Genomic DNA, 16,194 nt, shown 5'->3' with positions numbered 1-16,194 from the left:
GGATGGCAGAGTGCCTGTTTCATTTCATGAAAAGCGAACGTTGACATGATAAACTATCTGCATACAGTAGAGAAATGCGTTGGAGTCATTGATAGAAACACAGCTGGTCTGAAGAGGGTCTGGCAGCAGGTGTCTCACCTTGTCTGACGAAGGTCTGGCTGGTGTCCAGCAGGATGTCACAGCCCTCTACGATCATCCTCTCGATGGCCAGATTCTTCCTGATGTTCTCGGTGTCGCTCACCTCATCGTGCATCATCCTGACAACAACAACACCAACAACCATCATCATCACCATCATCATCATCATCGTGTACGACCACACACACACCTGAGCAACGTGCACACACACACACGCGCGCTCACTTGGACAGCTCCTCCAGTTTGGATTTGGCAAACTCCAGACTCTTGCGCTCCACGTGCTCGTGAGGCGTGTGAGCCAGCAGCTCGTGGAGAGTGATGATGTATCGAGGAATCTGAAGCGCGGCAGGAAACACACACACGGCATCACATGGAAATACTGATGGAAAAATGATGTTCAATACCGGTTTATTGTGTCTCGTGGAAGGTTGCAGAAGTGGAAGAGGTATTCAGACCCTTTACTGCAGTACAAGTAATAATATACTACATTACAAGTAAAGGTGCTGTATTTAAAATGTATCACACAAAGGAACACTTCATCCTTCAGTTCATCACAAACATTCATCACCAACACATCTGGAGATACGACAGTACAACGTACAACGTGTACCTCTGAGATGTAGTGAGGACTTGAGTGTACTGCGTGTACTACCTGGAACATGGGATAGGTGAGGAACGTCTCCAGCATCCGTCCCTCACAGGCGGCGTTGGACTCGTACTGTTTCAGCAGCTTGTCAAAGTCCCGGTTCTGCTTGCAGTTGGCCAGAACCTGCAGACTGTACTGGTGGTTACGGACGAACTCCTGGTAGATGTTCAGCATCGGCAGCAGGATGTCGAACAGGTCGGCTGGTGTGTGAACAAAGAAAACACATGAAGCAGACTTCTATACAACCAGAGGGGTCGCCCCCTGGTGGTCAGTAGAGAGAATGCAGCTTTAACACATGAAGCATAGACTTCTATACAACCAGAGGGGTCGCCCCCTGGTGGTCAGTAGAGAGAATGCAGCTTTAACACATGAAGCATAGACTTCTATACAACCAGAGGGGTCGCCCCCTGGTGGTCAGGAGAGAGAATGCAGCTTTAACACATGAAGCATAGACTTCTATACAACCAGAGGGGTCGCCCCCTGGTGGTCAGGAGAGAGAATGCAGCTTTAACACATGAAGCGTAGACTTCTATACAACCAGAGGAGTCGCCCCCTGGTGGTCAGGAGAGAGAATGCAGCTTTAACACATGAAGCATAGACTTCTATACAACCAGAGGAGTCGCCCCCTGGTGGTCAGGAGAGAGAATGCAGCTTTAACACATGAAGCATGGACTTCTATACAACCAGAGGAGTCGCCCCCTGGTGGTCAGGAGAGAGAATGCAGCTTTAACACATGAAGCATGGACTTCTATACAACCAGAGGAGTCGCCCCCTGGTGGTCAGGAGAGAGAATGCAGCTTTAACACATGAAGCGTAGACTTCTATACAACCAGAGGAGTCGCCCCCTGGTGGTCAGGAGAGAGAATGCAGCTTTAACACATGAAGCATAGACTTCTATACAACCAGAGGAGTCGCCCCCTGGTGGTCAGGAGAGAGAATGCAGCTTTAACACATGAAGCATAGACTTCTATACAACCAGAGGAGTCGCCCCCTGGTGGTCAGGAGAGAGAATGCAGCTTTAACACATGAAGCGTAGACTTCTATACAACCAGAGGAGTCGCCCCCTGGTGGTCAGGAGAGAGAATGCAGCTTTAACACATGAAGCATAGACTTCTATACAACCAGAGGAGTCGCCCCCTGGTAGTCAGGAGAGAGAATGCAGCTTTAACACATGAAGCATAGACTTCTATACAACCAGAGGAGTCGCCCCCTGGTGGTCAGTAGAGAGAATGCAGCTTTAACACATGAAGCATAGACTTCTATACAACCAGAGGAGTCGCCCCCTGGTGGTCAGGAGAGAGAATGCAAGAACTGGAAGTTGCCTTCTGGGTATTTTGCACAGTAATTGCATAATAACTTGTACATGACCCTGAGCTGTGCATTACTCACCCAGGACCAGCGTGGGCCAGTTGGCGATCCGAGCTTGGAGACCCTGGTGGAAGATCTCGTGCAGGAACATGATGGTCTCACTGGAGGGAGAGAAAGTCTTACTGTAAATGTAAAGTGGAAAGGTATAAAACAAACAGAAATCTAAAAAAAAGGAGATACCTGTTGAGGAACACGGTGCTGACGTCGTCGTGGCTGATGGGCGGCTTCTTGGAGCTGGCGGCCATGCGGAGCGGCCGCAGGAAGCAGTTCACCAGGATGGAGAGCTGGTGGACGTATTCCGTCTCCGCCTCCACCATGTTGAAGACGATCTGGTTCCTCTTCCTCATGCTCTCGGCGTGCGGCGAACTGATGTAGTCCTGGACGATGATCTTCCACCTCCTCCGGCACAGCCAGCCACGCATGAAGCTCTGCACCTGCACAGCCACAGAAACACCAGGTGTCTTCGTGGCTCCGCCTCCGTTATGGCGCGACACCAAAAACAAACAATTTACCTTTTTGATCTTCTTGATGTCTGGGTCTTCCTCCTCCTGGTTGCTCTGGTAAGGCAGCATCCTCTCCTTGGTTTTGTTCACCACGACGATCTGCCACGACACACCGAGGATAAAATACTCACGTTCTCCATGTTCTGCTACTTTATACTTGTGTACATCCCAGTACTGCAAGTATTTAATACTTTGTTATCAGTCATATAAAAACATGATGTAGTTCTACTGAACTACCTAGAAACTAAAATGTGCTCCACATTGACAAACAACAATAAAATACTCTTACGTGTATTTTCTAGTCATTTAAAAATAAAAACTCATATATATATATATGTATACATAATATTCTATAATAATAAAAATGTGAAATGAGCCGTTTTTTATATAATGAGTGCGGTTGCATCTTCTCCTCTGCCACAGCACACCGGCACGGAGGTTAAAATATTCATGAAACCACTCCAGAGGTTTGAGAACAAAAAAACATCTGGTTGCACGATGAGGAAGTAGCAGTGGAGGAAGTAGCGGTGGAAGAAGTAGCGGTGGAGGAAGTAGCGGTGGAGGAAGTAGCGGTGGAGGAAGTAGCGGTGGAGGAAGTAGCGGTGGAGGAAGTAGCGGTGGAGGAAGTGGCGGTGGAGGAAGTAGCGGTGGAGGAAGACGTAGCGGTGCAGGAAGTAGCGGTGGAGGAAGTAGCGGTGGAGGAAGTAGCGGTGGAGGAAGTAGCGGTGGAGGAAGTAGCGGTGGAAGAAGTAGCGGTGGAAGAAGTAGCGGTGGAGGAAGTAGCGGTGGAAGAAGTAGACTGCATGCATGCGTGTTTACGTATGCATGCACACGCAGACGTGCATGCGCTCATGCGTACCTCGGCTTTCAGCCTCTCGATCTCCGTGTCCTGGTCCTCCAGCTGAGTGCGCAGCTGATTGGCTGCGATCTTCTCCGTCTCCATGATCTGCACCAGGTGGATGTACTTCTGCATCAGGATCTCACGCTCGATGATGATGTCGGAGTAACTGGAGGGAGCACGGGGGAGACGAGAGGGGTGAGACGGGAGGGTGAGACGAGAGGGTGAGACAAGAGGGTGAGACAGGAGGGGGGAGACGAGAGAGTTAGACAGCAGGGTGAGATGTGTGGGGAAGACAGGAGGGGGCCGACGAGAGGGTGAGACAGGAGGGTCAGACGATAGAGTTAGACGGGAGGGTGGGACGAGAGGGTGAGACGAGAGAGTTAGATGGCAGGGTGAGATGAGTGGGGGAGACAGGAGGGGGGCGACGAGAGGGTGAGACAGGAGGGTCAGACGATAGAGTTAGGCGGGAGGGGGAGACGGGAGGGTGAGACGAGAGTGGTGAACCAAGAGGGGTGAGATGAGAGGGGTGAGACATGAGAGAGACGGGAAGGTGAGACAAAAAGGGGAGACGAGAGAGGTGAGACGAGAGAGGGAGACAAGAGAGTGTCTGCTACTTTAGCCTGTATATTGCACTCTTTATCTCACTATTCCGCTCATACCGCGCTCACTTGCTATCGATTTGTATTTGGATGCAAATTGCAACAAAAATCCAAACTTTTTTCACAAGCCATTCCCTCCGTTTCCCTGGTAACCCTGAGGGTTTGCTAGCACCCGGATCAATCAGCACCATCCCATAAGCTTCTCAAGCAAAGGAAGCTCCAGTAAGTAGGAGGAGCCTCCAGTAAGTAGGCGGAGCCTCAGACATCCTGCTAGCAGGATTAAAAAGTAAATAACGATAACATTAAATATAATTTATTGACAGTTATCAACAAGACAAGTTTGATACTTTATCTTTAATTTAGTACTTTTACTCATTTTATGTACTTTTCAGTGGCTGAATGTTACAAAGCACATTTATTCAAGTAAAGTACTTGAGTATTTACCATTATTTTATGATACTTTATACTTTTTATGATACTTTATTTACCATTTTATGATACTTTATACTTCACCAGGTATCAGAGGGAAGTAAAGTACTTTTTACTGCACTGCAATTATCATATAATACTTGTAGTAATTAGTTAGTTATAAACAGCAGTACTAGTACTAATCTACACACTAATTATAACATTTGTTCCACGTTGACGAATTAAAATACTGTTACATGGATTTGTTAGAAATAAAATCAGAATACAATATTCTGTTATGATAAAAATGCATAATGAGTACTTTCACTTAATTTAATTTTGCTTTAAAATTACTTACTTTTACTTGTAACGGAGTATTTTAAAAGCATGTTACTTATTAAAGTAAACATGTCATCACGCATCAATAAACAAAAGCATCACGTTTCCTACCGAATATTCAGATAACGATAATAAACAGGAATAGAGGTCGAGTGATGTAACAACGATACAGCACCAGTGTGACCTAAATGTGAACCGCTGCAAGCAGAACACACACACACACACACACACACACACACAAACACACACACACACACACAAACACACGCACACACACACACACAGACAGACACACAAACACACGCACACACACACAAACACACGCACACACACACACACACACAAACACACGCACGCACACACACACACACACACACACAGACACACAAATACACACACACACACACAGACACACAAACACACACACACACAAACAAACATACAAACACGAACACACACACACAAACACGCACAGACACACACACAGATAAACACACACACACACAAACACAAACACACACACACAAACACATACACACAAACACACACAAACACACACACACACACAAGGCTGTGTAGTGACATCTGTGTAGATTCAAATTCAACCAACCATTACAGCAGCGGTAGCATATTATTCAAGCAAAGTACAAGTACCTCGTACTTGAAGTACTCTGGTAAATGTACTTCCCTGTGAACTCTTCTCCGTACCTGGCCTGCTGGATGCACTCCACCCACTCGTTGCAGTCCGACTCTTCCTCCGTCCGCAGTTCCAACGGTTTCTGCCCATCGTGGCCAAAAATCACCAGGAAGTAGTGCTGAGTGGAGAAAACAGACCATAAACTCATGTTTACAATGTTTAATGAGGGGATAAATCAAGAGAAGTAGAGTCATTTATATAGACTTCTATACAACCAGAGGAGTCGACCCCCTGGTGGTCAGGAGAGAGAATGCAGCTTTAACACATGAAGCATAGACTTCTATACAACCAGAGGAGTCGCCCCCTGGTGGTCAGGAGAGAGAATGCAGCTTTAACACATGAAGCATAGACTTCTATACAACCAGAGGAGTCGCCCCCTGGTGGTCAGGAGAGAGAATGCAGCTTTAACACATGAAGCATAGATTTCTATACAACCAGAGGAATCGCCCCCTGGTGGTCAGTAGAGAGAATGCAGCTTTAACCAACAATCATTATTATTATTATTATTATTATTATGATGAACTCCAACAACATCTTCATCCCCGACCACAGGCAGTGACTCACAGAGCTCTCCAGCTCACGTAAACTTAAATAGTGCTCAGAATACAAAGTGAGCACTCTGGCAGTCAGACCTGATACCTAAGTGCAACGTTAACGTCTCAATCCGCCGTTATTACGAGGACGGAAGCTTCCTGCTGCAGCAGCAAAGCATTAAAACGTCGCAGCAACTCGATGCCTTGCAGGACGAAGACGTCCACGACTTTGGTGCATTGTCGTTCGGTGACAACAAGATGCAACAGGACGAAGCCCAAAACTTTAAATCTCTGTGACAATACTCTGAATTTAATGTAGCAAACATCATATTCCGTTTTTGGGATATTCTGAAGTCCAATGGGGCATTTTCAAGTATTTTAATTATTCATGATCGACTACCACTGGAGCACTTTGAGACCGAAGAAAACTTTTTAAAAAATCACGATTCTCAAGCAACTTCTGTAGCGTCTTTGTTTCTATTGTATATAATTAGATTCACGGGAGTTTATTGTTGATGCGTGTCAGAGAGAGTGAAGCGTACGTCACACTGGATAATAATATCTGAACGGCTCACGTATGAATGATAACGAGGTTATGAGGTTTTTTTTTGGGTTTTTTTACTCAAACGCACCTCTGCCCCCCGTTGAACTCTCCGGTATCGGCTTTGTCCGGCTGAATGTGCCGTTAATCCGGACCGAACGGGGCTTTGGTCCGATTATCGGGCTACTTTGTTTTTAACTGCACAGGATTACGGCGCTCGGAAGATTTAGAGAAACGTTTTTTTATACGGGACGGAAAAGCAAAAGTCTGGACTGGAGCTCTATGATGAAGATGATGATGATGATGATGATGATGTGTTATAACTCCGACAAACCACTCACACAAAAATATTAACTTTTTGTCCACAAAAAGAATAAGTTACGTGTCAGAAACGACGTAAAATCACAGACTTCTCATCTGAAAATTAAGATATTAAAAAAAAAATGTGTCCGAGAAACCGAAGACACGTGTTTTATATTCAAGAATGCGTAAAACTTTAACCATAAGGACGGCAGATACAGTGATTTATAACTGTTTTATATAACTGTGACTGTTAAACTTTCACGACATGATTAACATTTAATATATTTAACATTTTGTCATTTTAAAAAAAACACCCGTTCATTTGGTTTTTCACCCGCTTATACAAAAAGACACAAGGACATTTATACATTATTTATTAAGTATTTATAAGTGAATGTAGATCAGTTTCATGCACGGCTTCGTGCTCCAGGCCTGAACTCTGCAGAGACGACAACAGTGGCACGTTTCTCTGCTGCAGACTGATCCGGGGTCAGTCTACCTTTTCTTTTGGACGCAGTCGACGTCTCAAGCGTCTGGTTCTAAATTAAATATGAACAGGTTTCATAATGTGATTCTTTAAATCACCTAAAGAGAAAAGCAAACTGCATCATTTCTGATAAACTGCAGATTTGTGAGCATGAAGAGAACTTGAAAATCGGCATATATCAAATTGTTTTTTAAATTATATGTAGGATATATAGCAGAAAGTTAGGAAAACTAATTTTTCTGCTGATAAAGAGCTTTTTTTCTTTGTTTTTTCCACGTTTTGGCTCGTTGCAACGAGGCCGCTGCATCTTTTCTTACACGATGCACTCGACCCGGAGGCGGAAAGTAGGCCCGTCTGGTGATGATGCAATGATAAGCGGCAACAGACACTTGCTAGCGTGTGTCGGACCAGAGAGAGGATTAAGGGCTTGTTTGTTTGTGTGTGTGTGTGTGTGTGTGTGTTGGGGGGAGGGAGGGTTTACATAACCATCAGGGCTCGTTCAGTTCCTCGCATTGCTAATGCAGCTTCCACGGCCACAAGCCTGCTTTAAGCTGGAGGATAACAATGAGAGAGAGACACAGAGAGAGAGAGAGAGAGAGAGAGAGCTTTAGGTCCTGCTTTGCGCTGCACTCAGCATCACTACGTCCAGTCACAGAAAGCATCAGCTCAGCTCTCAGGGTTTAAAAGACGTTCATCAAAGCCCGACATGTCTGCTGTGTAATAGAGCTCCGTCACATGAGACATGTGCAAAAAATAATAATCTGGAAAATGTGTAAAAACATCTTTTTTTAATATAAAATGTGTGTAAAAGAACAATTTGTGGACAACATTGAACAAAGCCTGATATCTTTTCTTCTTGTTTCGTGTGACGTGTTCCTCCAATGAACAAAAAATGCAAGAATTAGCATCCGACAAATACGTGAACAAATTCTGAAAAATGTGTGTAAAATTTACCAGAAAAAGTTTGAGAAATGTTGTTGAAATATCCCAAAAAGGGTTCAAAACATTTTTAAAAACTGAAAAATCTCATAATGTGAAAAATTTAGTTAAAATTTCTGAAGAAGTTTGGAAAATATATGTGGAAAATGTCTGAAAATTAAAAATGTAAAAACTGCAAGAATAGCGTCCGACAAATACGTGAACAAATTCTGAAAAATGTGTAAAATTCACCAGAAAAAGTTTGAGAAAAGTTGTTAAAATGTCCCCCCAAAAAAAAAAAAAATGAAGAAAAAAATTTCTGAAGAAGTTTTGAAAATGTCTGAACATTTTAAAACATGTTGTTTTGATACAAACTACGTCCAACTGTTTCAAATTGTGTGTTATAAAATATAATAAAATATTAAATGTGACCGGTTTTACGTCATCAGTAGAAACCAATGGGATTGGTGAAAAACTAATTAGCCTAAATTGAATCTGGATCTTCCATAAAAGGAAGTTCCTTCACACACACACACACACACACACACACACACACACACACACACACTGTTGCTCATTACACAGGTAGCGGCGGTGTGTAGCTGCGGTGTGTAGCTGCGGTGTGTAGCTGCGGTGTGTAGCTGCGGTGTGTAGCGGCGTGTGTAGCGGCGTGTGTAGCGGCGTGTGTAGCGCTGGTGTGTAGCGGCGGTGTGTAGCGGCGTGTAGCTGCGGTGTGTAGCTGCGGTGTGTAGCTGCGGTGTGTAGCGCTGGTGTGTAGCGCTGTTGTGTAGCGGTGTGTGTAGCTGTGGTGAGTAGCGCCGATGTGTAGTGTGTAGCTGTGGTGTGTAGCGGCGTGTGTAGCTGTGATGTGTAGCTGCAGTGTGTAGTGTGTAGCTGCGGTGTGTAGCGCCGGTGTGTAGCGGTGTGCACTTGTGTTGACTTGTTATTCAGGCGGCGGCTGCAGGCCAAAGGACCAGGATGCTATTCTTAGCTCGAGCACAGCAGCCTCCCAGAGCACCGCCAGCACAATCCTGCTCTAACATTCAACTTAATGTGATTTTACACATTTCATCTTTGGCTTTTATTACATATTAATACCCCAAAAAAAGAACTTATTTATTTATCCATCTTTCTTCAGCATCATCATAGTCGTCGTCCTCTTGGTGACCATCACTGTGTGCGTTTGTATGTTTTTGTACATTAGCAACACGTCGGTCAGCTGGTGCCTGTAATGGGCAGCAGCATTAGCATGAAGCTGAAATGAGACCCGACCCTTCAAAATAAAAGCAACAATTAAATTAAATTTATTTTTAAAAATCAACGGACTTCTTACCGTACTTTACTGATATTACAGAATATTTAAATGTAAGTTGCACTAATAAATATGTTAGCATTGATTCTAGCGCCACTCAGCTCTATGAAGCTCAACTATTTATTTTTCGTGACCCGCATCTTTACCATTTTAATTTAATCTCAGCATTTTTTTTACAATTTTAATCTCACTCTCTCTCATCATATAGATTTAATGTGCATTATTATTGTATTTAAATGTGGGCTGTCTGGTTGGATGCTCTTATTGTAAGTCACGGTTATGCAACTTCTATTTGGCAGCAGCCGTTTTGAGCTTAAAAAACAGAAAAAGGCTGTAAAAAGCCACTTCACACGACCCGCCGAGCAGCAAATGACTCAGTCGGCGACGAGTTGGAGAACAAAGTCGAGCGTTTAGCGGCTGAAGAGACGCACGTTTCCCTCGGGAGGCGGTGGAGACCAAACACAGAGCAAAAAGAGATCCTAAACTCTGCTTTTTCAGCCTGATTTCCAAGAAAAAGTCGGTTCACACGTAACAAAAGTGCCTTGTCAACCATGTTTTGTTCGTTTTGACGTATCAGACACATCTCTAAACAACTAAACGCACAAAAACAATCACAGTCCTTCAATGAGTTCCGTGATTGTTTAATCTGGCTTATCATGTCTCCGCCTCATTAGGCGGTGAATTGTATGTTCACTCCCCGTTGAAGTCATCCTGGACTAATCCAGTTAGGAGGGATGTGATAAACATCGTGTTCAGCACGTAGAAACTAACGTAAAGTTATAACGTCGATGTGCATAAATGCTTTCTGTGGTTTAAAATTTAATCATTTGTTTCTGCACCGTCCACATGGACTAATAATACAAAATGCATCCTGAATATTTAAACGGTAAAAATTGTTTTTTTCAACACAAAATAAGTTTAAATAAATATTTCCGTTCTGTAAATCTTACCATCAAGTATTAAGTATTTAGGTTGAAATGATTGAACTTGGTTCAATAACTAACAGCTCCTCTCACTCTTAAAGAGCGAAGCTGGAATCATCTTTAAGAGGACGAAATCTTGACTCACAACAACAACAACAACAACAACAACAAAGAAGAAGAAGCATGTTTAGTTTATTGAGATCGATGTTCGGATCAAAGTCGTGAGCGTCAACAACAGTATTATGAGTTTGAATAATTAATGCATCTGTGAAGAGAGTGGAAATCAAATGAGCCCAGTTATCAATTGTACCAGAGTGCTCTGATGTTCTCTAATGTTCTCTGATGTTCTCTGATGTTCTCCGATGTTCTGTCTGACTTTAATGTTCCGATAGATTTAGACTTCAGGAGATCAAACGACGACGGTTTGAGTCTGAATGTCGGACGAGTTTCATTTCCCTCCACGAAGAGCGACGTCACAATGTCACTGCACTAGTTTAAAATGTGCTCCGGACACCTTACTATTCATTTATTTATTTACTTTATTATTATTTATTATTATGTATTATTTATTATTATGTATTATTTATGTAGTTATTGAACCGACACATTATTATCACCTTTAATAATTTACTTATTTATTTTTACTTTATTAGTATTATTTATGTAGTTATTGAACAGACATATTATTATCATCATCCTTATTTATGAATTTACTAATTTATTTTTAATGAACAATTATTAAACAAATTAAACTCAACATGACTACAAAGAGACTCAACGTGACTACAAAGAGACCCAACATGACTACAAAGAGACTCAATGTGACTACAAAGAGTCTCACCGTGACTACAAAGAGACTCAACATGACTACAAAGAGACTCAACGTGACTACAAAGAGACTCAACGTGACTACAAAGAGACTCAACATGACTACAAAGAGACTCAACATGACTACAAAGAGACTCAACGTGACTACAAAGAGACTCAACGTGACTACAAAGAGACTCAACATGACTACAAAGAGACTCAATGTGACTACAAAAAGTCTCACCATGACTACAAAGAGACTCAACATGACTACAAAGATAAGCAAGATGACTGCAAAGAGACGCAACATGACTACAAAGATACGCAACGTGACTACAAAGAGACTCAACATGACTGCAAAGAGATGCAACATGACTACAAAGAGACTCAACATGACTACAAAGAGATTCAACGTGACTACAGAGACTCAACGTGACTACAAAGAGTCTCACCATGACTACAAAGAGTCTCACCATGACTACAAAGAGACTCAACGTGACTACAAAGAGACTCAACGTGACTACAAAGAGACGCAACGTGACTACAAAGAGACTCAACGTGACTACAAAGAGACTCAACATGACTACAAAGAGACTCAACGTGACTACATAGGGACTCAACATGACTACAAAGAGTCTCAACATGACTACAAAGAGACTCAACATGACTACAAAGAGTCTCAACATGACTGCAAAGAGATGCAACATGACTACAAAGATACGCAACATGACTACAAAGAGATGCAACATGACTACAAAGATACGCAACATGACTACAAAGAGACTCAACATGACTACAAAGAGACTCAACGTGACTACAAAGAGACTCAACGTGACTACAAAGAGGCACAACATGACTACAAAGAGACGCAACATGACTACAAAGATACGCAACATGACTACAAAGAGACTCAACATGACTACAAAGAGACTCAACGTGACTACAAAGAGACTCAACGTGACTACAAAGAGTTTCAACGTGACTACAAAGAGACTCAACATGACTACAAAGACTCAACATGACTACAAAGAGGCACAACATGACTACAAAGAGACGCAAGATGACTACAAAGACTCAACATGACTACAAAGAGACTCAACATGACTACAAAGACTCAACATGACTACAAAGAGACTCAACGTGACTACAAAGAGACTCAACATGACTACAAAGAGTCTCACCATGACTACAAAGAGACTCAACGTGACTACAAAGACTCAACATGACTACAAAGAGACACAAAGCATGCATGTTTCAGTGTAACTAACAGAAGAGTTATTTCCTCGTCTGCATCCTGCTCGTGACTCCTTCATGTCTGACGACAGGATCACAGGTGAGCCGTTGGGTTAACATCCAACAGGATTTTTTATTACAGCAACAAACTATATTATTGTTTGTTGTTAGCTTGTCCCCCGGATATTTTGTTGGATTAAAACATCTATCTCTTAAAAAAAAAAAAATGTTGATTTTACACTCTGGAGTTATTGGAAATCCGATAACTCATATACTGGAGCTCGATCTATCCACAAAGGATCCGAGTGTGGAGGAGAAAATTAGCTTTTTATACTTCAGAAAGCGACGACTCGTCTACGGGATGAAAGGTCTTCAGGAATATGGGTCATTTAAAATTAGCTTTCAAACAACAAATATTTTCATACGCTCTCATTCTGTTTAAATCATCAATAGTATCAGGCTCTTCATGTCTGCAGGACAAGAATGATGATGGGATGTGTGCAGATGTTCACATGTACTGCAAAACATGGACGTTGTGAGAAGTTTCTCAGTCAGAGTTCAGAGATGAAAACTCGCGTCGACAGATCAATGGACAGAAAATTAATTAACTCATTTCAATCAACTCAACCAGGTTATTTTCAGACATTTACTAGTTCCAGCTTCTCATATAATTAATATATTCAATTTTTCTCGATTTTCTGTGATAGTAAACTTAATAATTGGGGTTTAACAAGTATCGAACGTTATACACACACATACATATATATATATATATATATATATATATATGTATGTGGATGGATGGATATATATATATATCCATCCATCCATTATCACCCGCTTATCCGGGGTCGGGTCGCGGTGGCAGCAGGTTCAGCAGGCCGACCCAGGCTTCCCTCACACAGTATATTAATTCATTAATATATATATGAATTCATTAATTAATATATGTATATATAAACATCAATGAATAAATATATATAAATACATATAAATAAATAAAAACATATATATCAAAATAAATAAATATATACCAAAATAAATATATATATAAATTAATATATATATATATATATAAATAAATATATACAGTATATGAGATGAGAAATTGTAGTTAGAATGAAATATAATGTTTAAAGGACAGAACCTCTATATGAGAAGCCACAAAGGTATGAAACTCATCAATGGACAGAATTTTACCGGAAGATAACAATTATATGTTTCAGGACTCTATTGATAGTTTCAACATTTAAATAAAGGTTTAATATTCACTTTATGTTGGAGGAAATGTGGCATGTCTGGAGATCTTCTGGGACTGTCCCGTGCTTTAGGGATTTGGGAAAGTTATAAAAAAAAGAGTAATAAAAATGTCCGTCCCAATGGATCCGGTGAGGTTTCAAACGTGACATAAGTGATTCTTCATCTTGTATTCAAAATAAATGTACGTTTGAAAACAACGGTTTACAGAACTTGTGGTTTTTCATTCCTTCTAAATAATTGCGTTCACTGATCAACAATTAAACATATTTTTTTGCTGATTTTTTTTTTTATTTCCTGATTAATCGCTTCATTTATTGTCTGTAAAACATTAGAAAATAGTGAAAATGTCCATCAAGTGTTTTATAACGACATAAAACAGAGAAAAGCAGGAAATCCTCACAAGTTTTGCTCGAAAAAGTTAATAAAATCATTAATAAATTGTAAAAAATAGCAAATTTACTTTAGACGATTTCTGGATCAATACATCTGTGAATACACAGAGTAAGTTTTATGATTATTTCCATCATAGAGACAAGCTGAGACAACGATGTGACAGCATCTCATTTAAGTCTGTGCACCATAAAACAATGTTTTTATTTGAATTGTTCATATTTTCTGTGATTAATGAAGTCATACTGTAAACTTTCAATAAAGAAAGCACATAAATAAGTCACTTTGCATGTAAACAGACTTATAATCGTTTTATTTATTACATGATCCTGCTGTATTTATAGTGGGACTCTATTTTAACTGTTCTATGGGAACATTTTAAGTGATTATTATAAGGAGCATGCTTCATATTTTTATATATTTAGGATTCCTTCATTTAGGCTTCATTTAGTTTGTACTAAAAAGATAAAGATACTTTGAATGCTGAGTACAGAGAGTTTAAAAAAGACAAACATTGATGCATAAAAAAAATAGAGCAAAATAAACGTAATGAAAACATTACACTTCCAACAGCAGCTTCCCGAAACGTGTTTAACTGGTCTGACTGGGCTCTCTGTCCACCGCTCCCAGTGCGTCCAGTCCAGTGGGACTCACCTGCTGTTTCTCCGGGGGCTCCTTGCTGATGGCGGAGACCTTGGGCGCAGGTGCCCGCTCGCACGTGCACCCCTCCAGCAGGTATATCCCGGAGGGCCTCGCGCTCTGGTCGTTCTCGAAGTAGAAGAGCACGTTCTGGTGCAGCGCGAAGAACTTCTCCGCCCAGCGGCTGTTCTCCGTGGTCTTCTTGCTCAGGAAGCCGCGCTTGGAGCCCTCTTTACGCGCGACCACGGACAGGTAGAGCGCGTGGCCCTCGTTGTAGCGCACGCCCTTCTGCATTTTTTATCCTTTTTTTTTTTTTCTTCGGGTTTTTGTTTCTGGTGCTTCAACTTCAAACGGTAACCCGAGGCATCACATCTCCGGGGAGGTGTTCCACGGGAGGTAATCCGGGGTTTAGCAAAAAAAGAAAGTTGGAGAGAGTCCGCGGCGCGGCGCACATCACACCGCGCACGTTCAACCGGGGCGTTACGGTCCAGCGGAGCCGCGTCGGGGACAACCTCACGGCGCCTCCATCGCTCCGCACTCTAAGCCCGGGGGTTGCGGTGTCGCCGGCCCCGCAGCGCAGACACGGAAAGAGCCGGAGCGCCGGACCGGAACAGACGGCGAACACAGAATCACGGCGGAGGTCAGCGGTAATCGGCTTTGACACAACTTAAAGGGACAGGCCGCCGCGCGCTGCGCGAGAGGGGCGGAGGAGGTGGAGCGCACGAGCTACGGGAACGCCCCTCGTGGTCCAGGTGCGCGCAGGAGCGCGTGAAAGGGGGGCACGGGTTCAGGGGTGTTTCCACACAGCAGCTGCCCTCTCAAACTGCATCATAACACAACATTAAGATGAAGTTACTCTCCCACTGAAATCAATGCATTCATCTTTTAATTGACAATTTAAATTACATATAAATAGTGTTTTTAACTAGGATTGTAGACAAATTATGGTGTTGTTGCAGACACACACACACACATTACATTACATGTCATTTAGCTGACACTTTTATCCAAAGCGACTTACAATCATACGCTGTAGAACAGCTACAGGGAACTTGCTAAGTGTCTTGCTCAAGGACACATCGACTAGGGCGGGGGTTGAACCACCAACCCCCCTGATTGAAAGACAGACCTGCTAACCACTGACCTACAGTCACCACACACACACACACACACACACACACACACACACACACACACACACACACACACACACACACACACACACACACACACACACACACACACACACACACACACACACACACACACACACACACACACACACACACACACACACACACACACACAC

General features: G+C 42.4%; 1 protein-coding gene across 3 annotated transcripts in view; it reads right to left on the bottom strand.

Annotated features, from left to right (window-relative positions):
- Positions 1–15,580, bottom strand: part of rasgrf2a (Ras protein-specific guanine nucleotide-releasing factor 2a) — a 28,889-nt gene extending 13,309 nt beyond the window's left edge. For all 3 annotated transcript variants that reach the window (XM_034547078.1, XM_034547079.1, XM_034547080.1), the window contains exons 1-9: positions 14,901–15,580; positions 5,551–5,657; positions 3,515–3,662; positions 2,665–2,754; positions 2,333–2,586; positions 2,174–2,253; positions 791–984; positions 364–473; positions 139–257 (exon numbers count right to left, since the gene is read on the bottom strand). In XM_034547078.1, the coding sequence (XP_034402969.1) occupies positions 139–257; positions 364–473; positions 791–984; positions 2,174–2,253; positions 2,333–2,586; positions 2,665–2,754; positions 3,515–3,662; positions 5,551–5,657; positions 14,901–15,179 (1,381 nt within the window). In that variant the 5' untranslated portion in view covers positions 15,180–15,580. The remainder of the gene's footprint in view (positions 1–138; positions 258–363; positions 474–790; positions 985–2,173; positions 2,254–2,332; positions 2,587–2,664; positions 2,755–3,514; positions 3,663–5,550; positions 5,658–14,900) is intronic.
- Between the last annotated feature and the right edge of the window lie 614 nt (positions 15,581–16,194).

This window comes from Cyclopterus lumpus, chromosome 12, assembly GCF_009769545.1.
Source record: "Cyclopterus lumpus isolate fCycLum1 chromosome 12, fCycLum1.pri, whole genome shotgun sequence".
NCBI lineage: Eukaryota > Metazoa > Chordata > Actinopteri > Perciformes > Cyclopteridae > Cyclopterus > Cyclopterus lumpus.
Note: the sequence above shows the minus strand (reverse complement) of the source record. Positions and strands in the feature narration are given on the sequence as shown.